The sequence below is a fragment of the Pristiophorus japonicus genome, chromosome 9 (genome assembly GCF_044704955.1).
Source record: "Pristiophorus japonicus isolate sPriJap1 chromosome 9, sPriJap1.hap1, whole genome shotgun sequence".
In the NCBI taxonomy this organism is placed as follows: domain Eukaryota; kingdom Metazoa; phylum Chordata; class Chondrichthyes; family Pristiophoridae; genus Pristiophorus; species Pristiophorus japonicus.
Window position 1 is genome coordinate 74,950,020 of NC_091985.1, and position 16,177 is coordinate 74,966,196.

Here is a 16,177-nt window from a genome sequence, read left to right on the forward strand (position 1 = left end):
ACTATTATTATCTCTGTCTATGTTAGGATAAGTGAAATCGCCCATTATCACTACTGTATAATTCTTGCACCTCTCTGCAATTTCCCTGCAAATGTTCTCCTCTATATCCTTCCCACTAGTTAGCAGCCTATAAAATACACCTAGTAGTGTGATGGCACTTCTATTGTTTCTCAACTGTAAGCAAATAGATTCTCTCCTTGACCCCTCCACGACATCATCTCTCTCCAGCACTATAGTATTCTCCTCAATCAATACTGCCACCCCCCCCACTGCCCACCGCCCCCCACCCCACCCCCTCCTTTCTTTCCTTCCCGACCTTTCCTGAACATATTGGGGACGAAATTCAAGCCCGCCAGAAATCTGGCGCACCTCCAATTTTTCAACTGTTCTTACCGTCGTATGGGAAGAGGTCGACTCCTGATCGATATTCGGGTCTTTGTAGTGTTTTTCAAGTCGGTCATAATAAGGACGGAAGTATGGCGGCAAGTGCTGGTGAGAGGCAAAAGTTGGGGTGGGACCGAGTCTCCACCGCTGTCACTCAGCGGCTGAGTGGTGTTGAGGTCAGTGCACGTGTAAAGGGGAGAGAAACATTTAAAATAATGAAGGGGATACACAAGGTAGAAGCAGAGAGGTTGTTTCCACTGGTCGGGGAGACTAGAACTAGGGGGCACAGCCTCAAAATACGGGGGAGCCAATTTAAAATCGAGTTGAGAAGGAATTTCTTCTCCCAGAGGGTTGTAAATCTGTGGAATTCTCTGCCCAAGGAAGCAGTTGAGGCTAGCTCATTGAATGTATTCAAATCACAGATAGATAGATTTATAACCAATAAGGGAATTAAGGGTTACGGGGAGCGGGCGAGTGAGTGGAGCTGAGTCCATGGCCAGATCAGCCATGATCTTGTTGAATGGCGGAGCAGGCTCGAGGGGCTAAATGGCCTACTCCTGTTGCTAATTCTTATGTTCTTATGTTCTTATGTTCTTATTAATGTTGGGGAAGTCCAGAACCAGGGGTCACAGTCTAAGGATAAGGGGTAAGCCATTTAGGACCGAGATGAGGAGAAACTTCTTCACCCAGAGAGTGGTGAACCTGTAGAATTCTCTACCACAGAAAGTTGTTGAGGCCAATTCACTAAATCTATTCAAAAAGGAGTTAGATGTAGTCCTTACTACTAGGGGTATCAAGGGGTATGGCGAGAAAGCAGGAATGGGGTACTGAAGTTGCATGTTCAGCCATGAACTCATTGAATGGCGGTGCAGGCTCGAAGGGCCAAATGGCCTACTCCTGCACCTATTTTCTATGTTTCTATGTTTCTATACTCCATCTGCCAAATGTTTGCCCATTCACTTAGCCTGTCTATATCCCTTTGCAGATTTCTTGTGCCCTCCTCACAATTTGCTCTCCCATCCATCTTTGTATCATCAGAAAACTTGGCTACATTACACTCTGTCCCTTCATCCAGGTCATTAATATAGATTATAAATAGTTGAGGACCCAGCACCGATCCCTGCAGCACCCCACTAGTCACTGTTTGCCAAACGACCCATTTATCCTGACTCTCTGTTTTCTGTTAGCCAATCTTCTGTCCAAGCTAATATATTGCCCCCAAACCCGTGAAGTTTTATTTTGTGCAGTAACCTTTTATGTGGCACCTTATCGAATGCTTTCTGGAAATCCAAATACACCACATCCACTGGTTCCCCCTTTTCCACCCTGCTCGTCAAAGAACGGCATCAAATTTGTCAAACATGATTTCCCTTTCATAAAACCATGCTGACTCTGCTTGATTGAATTATACTTTTCCAAATATCCCGCTACTGCGTCCTTAATAATGGACTCCAGCATTTTCCCAACGACAGATATTGGGCTAACTGGTCTACAGTTTCCTGCTTTTTGTCTGCCTTCTTGATTCTAATTCAAGTACAGATCCACAGCCAGGCGCTGCCCTAAGAGATCTTGCCCAAGTGGTCAATTTTCATGTGTGTGTGAATCAAGACAGTGAGGAGTAGAATTCTGCAGGGGTCCTACTGATCTTTTGCTGTAACTTCAGAAGATCAGCAGAAGCCTTGGACAAACGGTGTGAGATGGGGAGAACCCCAACAGAAATTCTACCCCTTTGTGGAACGCAGGGCATCAGTCAAATCCAGCCGTGACTGCCCGAATTTCCAGCAGTGCTTACTGGATAGGAATTAGGAACAGGAACCCAAGGAGATTTATTTTTCCCCTCACAGCCCAGAGGATCTAATGGTTTATTGTAAAGGGCATGGAGCCTCATTTGACAAAAGCATGGGGTTCAATGGACTCGCATCTAAGGAGGCCCCAAACCGACAATGAAGAATCTCAATTTTTGTCCTTGGCTATCAACCTTAAATTTTAAAAAACTTGGATTTTTATAGCGCCTTTCACGATCACGGGACGTCCCAAAGCGCTTTACAGCCAATGAAGTACTTTTGGTGTGTAGTCACTGTTGTAATGTAGGAAATGTGGCAGCCATTTTACGCACAAGCAAACTCCCACAAACAGCAATGTGATAATGACCAGATAATCTGTTTTTGTTATGTTGATTGAGGGATAAATATTGGCCAGGACACCGGGGATAACTCCCCTGCTATTCTTTGAAATAATGCCATGGGATCTTTTACATCCACTTGAGAGAGCAGACAGGACCTCGGTTTAACGTCTCATCCAAAAGATGAAATAGTCAGCTTAGATTTTATTGTGCTCAAGTCTCTGGAGTGGGACTTGAACTCACAACCTTCTGACTCAGAGGCGAGAGTGTTACCCACTGTGGCATAGCTGACAGTTGGCTATAAATGCCTTATAGCATTAATAAATATTATTAGCTGGCAGATTTAATGATTTATTTTTTGTGCTATGTTTGTTTACAGGACTGGGCTCAGGATGAACGAATGCTGGAAGATATGACCCGGAAGGTAGCAATGCAGCACCAGGCCTACAGGTCAGCAAGATCTCCAGTGTAGTAGAACTCTAATTGAAATACAGGAAGCCTATAATTATGTTCTATAAGAGCTTGGTTTCTTGCAGATGTTCCTTTGATTTGTTCTGGAAAATAGATTTCTTAGAATTGCTGCCAAGTTGCAGTCTGAAATCGGTTCATACATTTTTGTGAGCCCATATGTACTTATTCATGATACTGCTACAAGCAGGATTACAGTTTTCATTTCATGTTTTAAAAGGTGACATAAAATGTTATTAGTGTCAGTATTTACATTTGAAAAAATCTTGACAAGAATGACAGGGTATAATTCTGTGTGGCCTCTTGGAGTGGTACATCTTGGGATATCTAATCTTGGATAGAAACTCGGAAACACAGTTGAGATTTATAGTGTTAATGATACCAGAAGGATGTGCTGACTATGTAAAACTGTAATCTGGTTATATCTCACATCAGAGATCAGATTGTCTCTGAAATTGATTATAGTCCAGCCTCTGAGGTGTCAGCTGGATCATCCAAATCTTAATGCTAGTATGATCAAATCTGGTATCGCTTCCCTACCAAGCATAAGCCATATGCGCCCTGTATGCACCAAACCTCTCCGCCTCTCTACCTCTCGTTCCTCCTTTTAAGACGCTCCTTAAAACCTTCCTCTTTGACCAAGCTCTGCCGTAATTTCTTCTTATGTAGCTCTGTGTCAAATGTATCTGTTTTGTCTTATAACACTGCTGTGAAGCGCCTTAGGACGTTTTACTACATTAAAGGTGCTATATAATTAAAAGTTGTTGTTGTTGTTGTAGTATAAACATTGGTCCACTACTACAAACCCCTTTTTTCTTATACAGTGCCCAACTTATGGCATGGGCTCCCGCTATTCTAGACTTAGCATTTCCATGTACAAAATCCAAATCATAGCACAGGCTCGATATGGGATAATCTGCCCTCAGCTTTTGTTCAGATCTGGAATCTGGATTGTGGCACCATCTCTAACTATAACTGAGCTATAATTTTGAAAATTGTGTTATGGGTAAGTGTAGGTGGTGAAGTATGGAGCACTCGAGCAATTTTGGCATTGACACATGAAGTGCTTGGGCCTCCTTATGTTGCTTAGTGTATCAGCCCAAGCATCATCATAGGCCGTCCTTCGAAATCGAGGAAGACTTGTTTCCACTCCAAAAGTGAGTTCTCAGGTGACTGAACAGTCCAATACGGGAATTACAGTCTCTGTCACGGGTGGGACAGACAGTCGTTGGAGGAAAGGGTGGGTGGGGAGTCTGGTTTGCCGCATGCTCCTTCCATTGCCTGCGCTTGTTTTCTGCATGCTTTTGGCGATGAGACTCGAGGTGCTCAGTGCCCTCCGGATGCTCTTCCTCCACTTAGGGCGGTCTTTGGCCAGGGATTCCCAGGTGTTGGTGGGGATGTTGCACTTAATCAAGAAGGCTTTGAGAGTGTCCTTGAAATATTTCCTCTGCCCATCTGGAGCTCGCTTGCCGTGTAGGAGTTTCGAGTAGAGTGCTTGCTTTGGGAATCTTGTGTCAGGCATGCGGACAATATGGCCTGCCCAATGGAGCTGGTTGAGTGTGGTCAGTGCTTCGATGCTGGGGATGTTGGCCTGATCGAGAACACTGACGTTGGTGCGTCTGTCCTCTCAGGGGATTTGCAAAATCTTGCGGAGACATCATTGGTGGTATTTCTCCAGCGATTTGAGGTGTCTAGTGTATATGTTTCACATCTCAGAGCCATACAGGAGGGCGGGTATCACTACAGCCCTGTAGACCATAAGCTTGGTGCCAGATTTGAGGGCCTGATCTTTGAACACTCTCTTTCATGTCTTGCATCACAAACATGATTCAAGACATACCATTCTCAAATGTGATGGTTACAGATGCCAATAAACATTGCCATCCTGCCATTCATCGTACTCTGGTCATTCAATAACTTGGTTACTGCCTGTATAGGTGTTGTTGCAGTTTACTTGGTCTAGCTCTTAAATATCTCCCTCCTTTATGCCAGCTTGGCTCAATTAGTACCACTGTCCTCTCGAGGTTATGCATTCAAGTCGAGATACATTCCCACTAGGTGGAAAGGTAGGGCAACTAAAGTCCGAGCTCCCTGGATGACGAATGAGATAGAGAGTAAGATGAAGCAGAAAAAGATTGTGTATGACAGATGTCAGGTTGAGAATACATCTGAGAATCAGACTAAATATAGAAAGTTCAGAGGAGAATTGAAAATGAAAATAAGAGGGGCAAAGAGAGGATATGAGAATAGAATGGCAGCTAACGTAAAAGATAATCCAAAAGTCTTCTATCGGCATATAAATAGTAAATGGATAGTAAGAGGAGGGGTGGGGCCGATTAGGGATCAAAAAGGAGACTACGCATGGAGGCAGAGGGTATGGCTGAGGTAAATGAGTACTTTGCATCTGTCTTCACCAAGGAAGAAGATGCTGCCATAGACATAGTAAAGGAGGAGGTAGAGGAGATACTGGATGGGGTAAGAATTGATGAAGACAAGGTACTAGAAAGGCTGGCTGTACTTAAAGTAGATAAGTCACCAGGACCAGATGGGATGCATCCGAAAATACTGAGGGAAGTGAAGGAAGAAATCGCAGAGGGACTGGCGATAATCTTCCAATCTTCCTTAGAAACGGGGGTTGTGCCAGAGGACTGGAGAATTGCAAATGTTACAACATTGTTCAAAAAAGGGTGTAATGATAAACCCAGCAATTGTAGGCTGGTCAGTTTAACCTCGGTAATGAGGGAGCTTTTAGAAACAATAATCAGGGACAAAATTATGTCACTTGGACAAGTGTGGATTAATTAACAAAAGCCAGCATGGATTTGTTAAAGCCAAATTGTGTTTAACCAACTTGATCGAGTTTTTTGATGAGGTAACAGAGAGGGTTGATGAGGGGCATCATCATCATCATCATCATCATCATAGGCAGTCCCTCAAAATCGAGGAAGACTTGCTTCCACTCTAAAAGTGAGTTCTCAGATGACTGAACAGTCCAATACGGGAATTACAGTCTCTGTCACAGGTGGGACAGACAGTCATTGAAGGAAAGGGTGCGTGGGAGTCTGGTTTGCCACACGCTCCTTCCGCTGCCTGCGCTTGCTTTCTGCATGCTCTCGGCGACGAGGCTCAGCGCCCTCTTCTTCCACTGAGGGCGGTCTTTGGCCAGGGACTCCCAGGTGTCAGTGGGATATTGCATTTTATCAAGGAGACTTTGAGGGTGTCCTTGAAACGTTTCCTCTGCCCACCTGGGGCTCGCTTGCTGTGTAGGACATGATGTACATGGATTTGCAAAATGCGTTCGACCAAGTGGCACATAATGGGCTTGCTTGCCAGCAAAGTTGAAGCCCATGGAATAAAAGGGATAGATACGAAATTGGCTAAGTGACCGGAAACAGAGATCGTGGTGAATGGTTGTTTTTCAGACTAGAGGAAGGTATACAGTGGTGTTCCCCAGGGTTCGGTTCTAGGACCACTGCTTTTCTTGATATATATTAATGACTTGGATGTAGGTATACAGGGCACAATTTAAAAATTTGCAGATGACACAAAACTTGGAAGTATAGTGAACAGTGAAGAGGATATTGATAGACCTTAAGAGGACATAGACAGGCTGATGGAATGGGCGGACAAGTGGCAGATGAAATTTAGCGCAGAAAAGTGTGAAGTGATACATTTTGGTAGAAAGAATGAGTAGAGAAAATATAAACTAAAGGGTACAATCTTAAAGGGGGTGCATGAACAGAGAGACCTGGGGGTACATGTGCACAAATCATTGAAGGTGGCAGGGCAGATTGAGAAAGCAGTTAAAAAAGCTTACGGGATCCTGGGCTTCATGAATAAAGGTATAGAGTACAAAAGCGTGAAATTATGATGAACCTTTATACAGCACAGCTTCGGCCTCAAATGGAGTATTGTCTCTAATTCTGGGCACCGCACTTTAGGAAGGTTGTGAAGGCCTTAGAAAGGGTGTAGAAAAATTTTCCGAGAATGATTCTAGGAATGAGGGACTTCAGTTATGTGGATAGACTGGAGAAGCTGGGATTGTTTTCCATAGAGCAAAGAAGATTAAGAGATTTGATCGAGGTGTTCAAAATCATTAGGGGTCTGGACAGAGTGGATAGAGATAAATTGTTCCCATTGGCAGAAGGGTCAAGAACCAGAGGACACAGATTTAAGGTGATTGGCAAAAGAACCAAAGGCGACATGAGGAAAAACTTGTTACGCCGCGACTGGTTAGGATCTGAAATGCACTGCCTTAAAGGGTGATGGAGGCAAATTCAATCACAGCTTTCAAAAGTGATTTGGGTAAGTACCTGAAAGAAAAAGTTTACAGGGCTACGGGGAAGTGAGACTAGCTCGAGATGCTCTTGCAGAGAGCTGGCACTGGCCGAATGGCCTTCTTCCGTGCTGTAACCATTCTATGATTCTACGATTCTGTGATCTGTGCCCAAGTATTAATTACATTTGTTCTAACAGACTGGCCTGCCAATTAGTTCTTCTAACTGAGTTTGTTTTGTTTTTCTTGCTCTTCCCTTTCCCCCTCCCATTCCATGTCTGAGAGGGACTGTAGGCAGGCAACCAGCTTGCAGTCCTTTTACTCACGTTGCTATAGAGTCAAATATAGGAAGTGGGAGAACATGCCCTGGCTTGACTTGCCTGACGCTTTGAGGATTTGAGCTTCTCCAAGCTGAATCTAATTGAGTTCCACTGCAGTATTTTCTTTTGTGTGAGTTCCTTCGCTGATAAATGCAGGCGGTGTTGTACGTGGATAAGGGAACTGTTATCTTTAAGGAGTGTGGGTGTTTTGTATTGATTTTTTTCTCTCTTTCCAGTGGGATGCCACCTGCAGAGGCTGAGTTGCTGTATATAAAGGAAGTGGAACAGCTTGAAGGCTTTGGGCAAGAAAGCTTTCCTGCTAAGGTACATCAGGAATTATCACCTTAATTTAGAAAGATATGTTTTCAAATATTTTAGAATTTCGCCAATGCTTTGTAAGTATTTTTGAACATATGTAAAATTCTTCATGTGCGACTGATGCAATTGAACATAGGTATGGAAAAACTTAATTAGAATTTAAATTAGCAAGCAGGGTGATTGCTTTTTTAAAAAAGTTGCCTGCTCCACATGACCTGCTCCATCCTCCTCCCTCGCTCTGTTTATGATATCCCTCACCTTTGGGGGCCTGCATCTCTCGGACCCAAACTGTGTCTGGGATTTTTCCGACCGGGTCAGGAGCGAGGCGGGCGACTTTGGGCGTCGACTGAAATCCCGCTCCCATCATTATCCGGCTATCCCCACGTGATTTTACATCGATGGGGCTTGTTAAGCTCACCCTACGAGATTCCCAGCCAATTAAAAGGAAGCGGGTCTGATGATGTTAATTCATAGAAACATAGAAAATAGGTGCAGGAGCAGGCCATTCAGCCCTTCTAGCCTGCACCGCCATTCAATGAGTTCTCGCCATAACCCTTGATCCCCCGAGTAGTAAGGACTTCATCTAACTCTCTTTTGAATATATTTAGTGAATTGGCCTCAACTACTTTCTGTGGTAGAGAATTCCACAGGTTCACGACTCTCTGGGTGAAGAAGTTTCTCCTCATCTCGGTCCTAAATGGCTTACCCCTTATCCTCAGACTGTGACCCCTGGTTCTGGACTTCCCCAACATTGGGAACATTCTTCCTGCATCTAACCTGTCTAAACCCGTCAGAATTTTAAACGTTTCCATCAGGTCCCCTCTCATTCTTCTGAACTCCAGTGAATACAAGCCCAGTTGATCCAGTCTTTCTTGATAGGTCAGTCCCACCATCCCGGGAATCAGTCTGGTGAATCTTCGCTGCACTCCCTCAATAGCAAGAATGTCCTTCCTCAAGTTAGGAGACCAAAACTGTACACAATACTCCAGGTGTGGCCTCACCAAGGCCCTGTACAACTGTAGCAACACCTCCCTGCCCCTGTACTCAAATCCCCTCGCTATGAAGGCCAACATGCCATTTGCTTTCTTAACCGCCTGCTGTACCTGCATGCCAACCTTCAATGACTGATGTACCATGACACCCAGGTCTCGTTGCACCTTCCCTTTTCCTAATCTGTCACCATTCAGATAATAGTCTGTCTCTCTGTTTTTACCACCAAAGTGGATAACCTCACATTTATCCACATTATACTTCATCTGCCATGCATTTGCCCACTCACCTAACCTGTCCAAGTCACTCTGCAGCCTAATGGCATCCTCCTCGCAGCTCACACTGCCACCCAACTTAGTGTCATCCGCAAATTTGGAGATACTGCATTTAATCCCCTCGTCTAACTCATTAATGTACAATGTAAACAGCTGGGGCCCCAGCACAGAACCTTGCGGCACCCCACTAGTCACTGCCTGCCATTCTGAAAAGTACCCGTTTACTCCTACTCTTTGCTTCCTGTCTGACAACCAGTTCTCAATCCACGTCAGCACACTACCCCCAATACCATGTGCTTTAACTTTGCACATTAATCTCTTGTGTGGGACCTTGTCGAAAGCCTTCTGAAAGTCCAAATATACCACATCAACTGGTTCTCCTTTGTCCACTTTACTGGAAACATCCTCAAAAAATTCCAGAAGATTTGTCAAGCATGATTTCCCTTTCACAAATCCATGCTGACTTGGACCTATCATGTCACCATTTTCCAAATGCGCTGCTATGACATCCTTAATAATTGATTCCATCATTTTACCCACTACTGAGGTCAGGCTGACCGGTCTATAATTCCCTGTTTTCTCTCTCCCTCCTTTTTTAAAAAGTGGGGTTACATTGGCTACCCTCCACTCGATAGGAACTGATCCAGAGTCAATGGAATGTTGGAAAATGACTGTCAATGCATCCGCTATTTCCAAGGCCACCTCCTTAAGTACTCTGGGATGCAGTCCATCAGGCCCTGGGGATTTATCGGCCTTCAATCCCATCAATTTCCCCAACACAATTTCCCGACTAATAAAGATTTCCCTCAGTTCCCCCTCCTTACTAGACCCTCTGACCCCTTTTATATCCGGAAGGTTGTTTGTATCCTCCCTAGTGAATACCGAACCAAAGTACTTGTTCAATTGGTCTGCCATTTCTTTGTTCCCCGTTATGACTTCCCCTGATTCTGACTGCAGGGGACCTACGTTTGTCTTTACTAACCTTTTTCTCTTTACATACCTATAGAAACTTTTGCAATCCGTCTTAATGTTCCCTGCAAGCTTCTTCTCGTACTCCATTTTCCCTGCCCTAATCAAACCCTTTGTCCTCCTCTGCTGAGTTCTAAATTTCTCCCAGTCCCCGGGTTCGCTGCTATTTCTGGCCAATTTGTATGCCACTTCCTTGGCTTTAATACTATCCCTGATTTCCCTAGATAGTCACGGTTGAGCCATCTTCCCTTTTTTATTTTTACGCCAGACAGGAATGTACAATTGTTGTAATTCATCCATGCCCATCCACAGTCAACCCCTTAAGTATCATTCGCCAATCTATCCTAACCAATTCACGCCTCATACCTTCAAAGTTACCCTTCTTTAAGTTCTGGACCATGGTCTCTGAATTAACTGTTTCATTCTCCATCCTAATGCAGAATTCCACCATATTATGGTCACTCTTCCCCAAGGGGCCTCGCACAATGAGATTGCTAATTAATCCTCTCTCATTACACAACACCCAGTCTAAGATGGCCTCCCCCCTAATTGGTTCCTCGACATATTGGTCTAGAAAACCATCCCTTATGCACTCCAGGAAATCCTCCTCCACCGTATTGCTTCCAGTTTGGCTAGCCCAATCTATGTGCATATTAAAGTCACCCATTATAACTGCTACACCTTTATTGCATGCACCCCTAATTTCCTGTTTGATGCCCTCCCCAACATCCCTACTACTGTTTGGAGGTCTGTACACAACTCCTACTAACGTTTTTTGCCCTTTGGTGTTCTGCAGCTCTACCCATATAGATTCCACATCATCCAAGCTAATGTCTTTCCTAACTATTGCATTAATCTCTTTAACCAGCAATGCTACCCCACCTCCTTTTCCTTTTATTCTATCCTTCCTGAATGTTGAATACCCCTGGATGTTGAGTTCCCAGCCCTGATCATCCTGGAGCCACGTCTCCGTAATCCCAATCACATCATATTTGTTAACATCTATTTGCACAGTTAATTCATCCACCTTATTGCGGATACTCCTTGCATTAAGACACGTGTCATTCATGACGTGTCATCAGCCGGCTTCCTTAATGGGACCGTGCCCACATTCATTTTGACAGTTGTGCTGGCAGTGTTCTGCAGCATTGAGGTGCTGCAAACACTTACAAGCACTGCACAAAGGTGCACAGCTGCACCCAGGCTCTCTCATGACTCCCTGCAGATGCTTATGGAGGGAGTCACAACACGCAGGAAGGTCCTCTTCCCTTCCAACGGAAGAGACCTCTCCAGGACACCAATGCAGCCTGGATGCACATTGTACAAGCAGGGATGTTGTCAGGAGGACCAGGCTGCAGTGGCGCAAACCTTTCAATCCCAGTAGATCACAAAATGTTACTGCAAAGCCACACTCAACCTCATCCTGCTGTGCCACTCATCAAATCCTCATCACTCTGCCTTCCCTACCCTGCACCTGCTCATCCTTTCTCACACCAACTTACCTTGCACCTGCATCCATCCATCCCTCTCTCTATCTACATTATCACATCCCCATCTCACTAGCCACCCCTCACACTCACCCTCATCCTAGTGCAATCATACCAACTCACAACACACAAGGGTAGGCACTTGGCTATTTTAGGCAATGTTCATGTAGAGTTTCTGCTAATGTGTTGTCGAACATTTAAATGCTTATTTTCAACACTTTGCGTAATTGGACAGGTCTGTGTGCACTGCACCTTTGGAAGTAGCTTAGTGAGTTGTAGTGAATGGTGAGACATAGGGTACCCTCCGCAATGGTGATGAGTGTGAATGGAATGGCTTGGGCATTGTAGGGATGCTTTATGGTGTTGGTGTGGCGTGGTGCCAACCTGACACATCATGTGGCAGCCAGAGTTTACAGCATCAAGAAGTAAATCTGGCCATGGTGAGGCCATACCTGGAATCCCGGGCAGCAGTGTGGCCGGGTGCTGATGCCGTGTGTCCTGTGCAGCATCAGGTGAATGCGGAGAAGGTTGGTATTGTTGTTGGTGCTGCTAGTGTGCCTGGTGATGCTGGTGTGTTTAGTGATGTTGGTGTTGGGGCTGATTCTGGTGGGATTCTGAAGACCAAGGTGAGATTTCTTTCAAGGGCATAGATGCTAATAGAATAGATGGCAGGCGAAGTAGAGATGACAGAAGCGATCTGCCAATGGTGAGAGAGGTTGCTCCAAGGTGGTGACACTGGATAGCGAGCTCACTGCAAACATTTCAAACCTCAATAAAGCTGAAAAGTATCCTCCAAATCCTGAAGGCTCCAGCTTCTAAGATTGGAAATTGAACAGTGGTGAAATGGTAGCTTTTATCCCACTTTTCCAGCTGTCAACTGTTCATAGCAATGGAGAGTCATTGCGAACCTGACACACTTACCTGACGTGATCCCTGAGTGCCGTGAACCTCATAAAAATGTTAGAAAAATCATTAGAACCTGGTAAGATTCTGTTTAAATAGCTTTAAGTTGCTTCTTAAGTATCTCAATTGCCTGACCCGCTGCTTAGTGCCAGGTCTGCAAACTACAGGCAGAGACGGCACTTGAGAAATTAACAAGGAGGCGGGTTCAGAGCGGGATACCGCCGTGCTGTCAATCTTTTAGATTCTGATAGCGGACCCGCCTCCAAGCCTGCCCTCTGAGCGTCAGCAAGATTCCAGCCAGTGTGTCCATCCTCTGCCTAACTTCATGGAGTAGCTTTTCCACTGTCTCCTTGCTGATCTGAGGGGGCTGGCTCTTTACCCTCCGGTGGGCCCCACTCACATCCTTGGAGTTATGCCGGCACAAGAATACTTGGTGTGCTGTCCCTTACTCTGCTGCTGGCCTTTAAATCCTGCAGCAACAAACAAGTTTCCACTCTTTTCCCTCAAGCTTCCATTCAGAGGTAGTACTACTCCGAGGAACTTGCCAGGATTATTAAAATTAGGCTGACCTCTGATACTGTGACAGGGTCAGCTGATGTGAATGCTGTCAAGTGAAAAAGTCATCCTACCATAATTCCACTTCAGCTTTGGTCCAAGCTGAAAATCGAGCCTTCTGTTTTAAATTCTGTTTGCTGGTTTCTGGGTCAGCATGTTATAGGACATACTTCTGCAGTTTAAAATTATTTGCATTAACCCTCAAGAAAAGAAAACTTGCATAAATGCAGTATCGCCAAATAGCACTGATACATTGTAAACATTAGCTGCGATATCATTTCCCTGGTAATTTTTGAAATGTTACAAGTAACAGTACTTTGGTAATGTAAGAATGTTAAGTATTTGTTTTGAAATGTTAAGTACCATCCAGCAGCATTCTTTCTAGGATTCTGAAAAGTTAAGTGCTGGTACTTGGTAATTTCCAAAAGTTTAGTAAAGTACTTTCAAACTGCTCTACCCTACTATTTACTGTAATCATATATTCCAATAATTAGAATCATGACCATTTTCATAATCTCTATGTTTGACTCTTTAGGGGGAATTTAAACTCTCCTTGATTGGCGGGAACGCAGCGTGGCAGCAGTTAAAATGGAGGAGCTCCATTACTCATGCTGTTTTTGCTTAGTTCCCATTCTGTTGCCATTGGTTTTGGTGATGGATGAAGTACATGCCGGACTCTGACGAGATCCTCATTAATAACTGCAAATTGGGGTCCCGTGACATATCTGGGTCCCTGATGGTATTTCCACCGGCTCCTGCATGGGGCACCTGCCTTTGTCGCCCCGCCAGGTAAAGCTGTTGAGAAGCCAGTGAGGCCCTCGCAAGAAAAAAAAACTTTCCTTAGTGAGGAGGCGCAGGAGAGTTTCTCCGGGTCCCACAATTAAAGTCCAGGCCTGCGTTCCTGTGTTCCCATCCTCACCAGCCGTGAGACCCTTGCAACATGGACTTACCTTGCTGCCTGCAGCCTTCCCTTGGTGGGGCCGCACCACCTTCGTCCACAACCTCCACAAGCACCCGCCTCCTCCCCTCTCCAGCTGGCTAGCTGCTGCTTCCCACCACAAGCAGGCAAGCATTTAAATCAGCACGGCTTTTAAATGAGGCCTAGCAGTTAAAATCTGCTGGGCTCTGATGAAGGCTGGATTACTTTAATGACTGCTCTATACAATTTTGTTTTAAAAAGGAACTTTTCAAACCCTGCAAACCTGCCAAAAATGCTGAGATGTGGCTGTTTGAGTTATGTGTAATGTGCAATGCTCCAATATCCACTTGTGGAGCATTCCACGTTATTTTAAAGTATGAGGCGTGAATTGGCTGGGATAGATTGGTGAATGATGCTTAAGGGGTTGACAGTGGATGGGCAATGGCAGACATTTAGAGACCGCATGGATGAACTACAACAATTGTACATCCCTGTCTGGCGTAAAAATAAAAAAGCCACGGTTGAGCCATCTTCCCTATCAAGGGAAATCAGGGATAGTATTAAAGCCAAGGAAGTGGCATACAAATTGGCCAGAAATAGCAGCGAAACCGGGGACTGGGAGAAATTTAGAACTCAGCAGAGGAGGACAAAGGGTTTGATTAGGGCAGGGAAAATGGAGTACGAGAGGAAGCTTGCAGGGAACATTAAGACGGACTGCAAAAGCTTCTATAGATATGTAAAGAGAAAAAGGTTAGTAAAGACAAACATAGGTCCCCTGCAGTCAGAATCAGGGGAAGTCATAACGGGGAACAAAGAAACGGCAGACCAATTGAACAAGTACTTTGGTTCGGTATTCACTAAGGAGGACACAAACAACCTTCCGGAAATAAAAGGGGTCGGAGAGTCGAGTAAGAAGGAGGAACTGAGGGAAATCCTTATTAGTCGGGAAATTGTGTTGGGGAAATTGATGGGATTGAAGGCCGATAAATCCCCAGGGCCTGATGGACTGCATCCAAGAGTACTTAAGGAGGTGGCCTTGGAAATAGCGGATGCATTGACAGTGATTTTCCAACATTCCATAGACTCTGGATCGGTTCCTTTGGAGTGAAGGGTAGCCAATGTAACCCCACTTTTTAAAAAAGGAGGGAGAGAGAAAACAGGAAATTATAGACCGGTCAGCCTGACATCGGTAGTGGGTAAAATGATGTAATCAATTATTAAGGATGTCATAGCAGCGCATTTAGAAAGAGGTGACATGATAGGTCCAAGTCAGCATGGATTTGTGAAAGAGAAATCCTGCTTGACAAATCTTCTGGAATTTTTTGAGGATGTTTCCAGTAGAGTGGACAAGGGAGAACCAGTTGATGTGGTGTATTTGGACTTTCAGAAGGCTTTCGACAAGGTCCCACACAAGAGATTAATGTGCAAAGTTAAAGCACATGGGATTGGAGGTAGTGTGCTGACGTGGATTGAGAACTGGTTGTCAGACAGGAAGCAAAGAGTAGGAGTAAATGGGTACTTTTCGGAATGGCAGGCAGTGACTAGTGGGGTGCCGCAAGGTTCTGTGCTGGGGCCCCAGCTGTTTACACTGTATATTAATGATTTAGACGAGGAGATTAAATGTAGTATCTCCAAATTTGCGGATGACACTAAGTTGGGTGACAGTGTGAGCTGCAAGGAGGACGCTATGAGGCTGCAGAGTGACTTGGATAGGTTAGGTGAGTGGGCAAATGCATGGCACATGAATAAATGTGGATAAATGTGAGGTTATCTACTTTGGTGGTAAAAACAGAGAGACAGACTATTATCTGAATGGTGACATATTAGGAAAAGGGAAGGTGCAACAAGACCTGGGTGTCATGGTACATAAGTCATTGAAGGTTGGCAGGCAGGTACAGCAGGCGGTTAAGAAAGCAAATGGCATTTTGGCCTTCATAGCGAGGGGATTTGAGTACAGGGGCAGGGAGGTGTTACTACAGTTGTACAGGGCCTTAGTGAGGCCACACCTGGAGTATTGTGTACAGTTTTGGTCTCCTAACTTGAGGAAGGACATTCTTGCTATTGAGGGAGTGCAGTGAATGTTCACCAGACTGATTCCTGGGATGGCGGGACTGACATATCAAGAAAGACTGGACCAACTGGGCTTGTATTCACTGGAGTTCAGAAGAATGAGAGGGGATCTCATAGAAAC

General features: G+C 44.8%; 1 protein-coding gene across 3 annotated transcripts in view; it reads left to right on the forward strand.

The window, feature by feature from the left end:
• LOC139273098 (tyrosine-protein phosphatase non-receptor type 14-like) overlaps nucleotides 1-16,177 on the forward strand; it is a 303,219-nt gene that overhangs the window by 210,312 nt on the left and 76,730 nt on the right. For all 3 annotated transcript variants that reach the window (XM_070889466.1, XM_070889465.1, XM_070889467.1), the window contains 2 exons: nucleotides 2,886-2,956; nucleotides 7,807-7,894. In XM_070889466.1, the coding sequence (XP_070745567.1) occupies nucleotides 2,886-2,956; nucleotides 7,807-7,894 (159 nt within the window). The remainder of the gene's footprint in view (nucleotides 1-2,885; nucleotides 2,957-7,806; nucleotides 7,895-16,177) is intronic.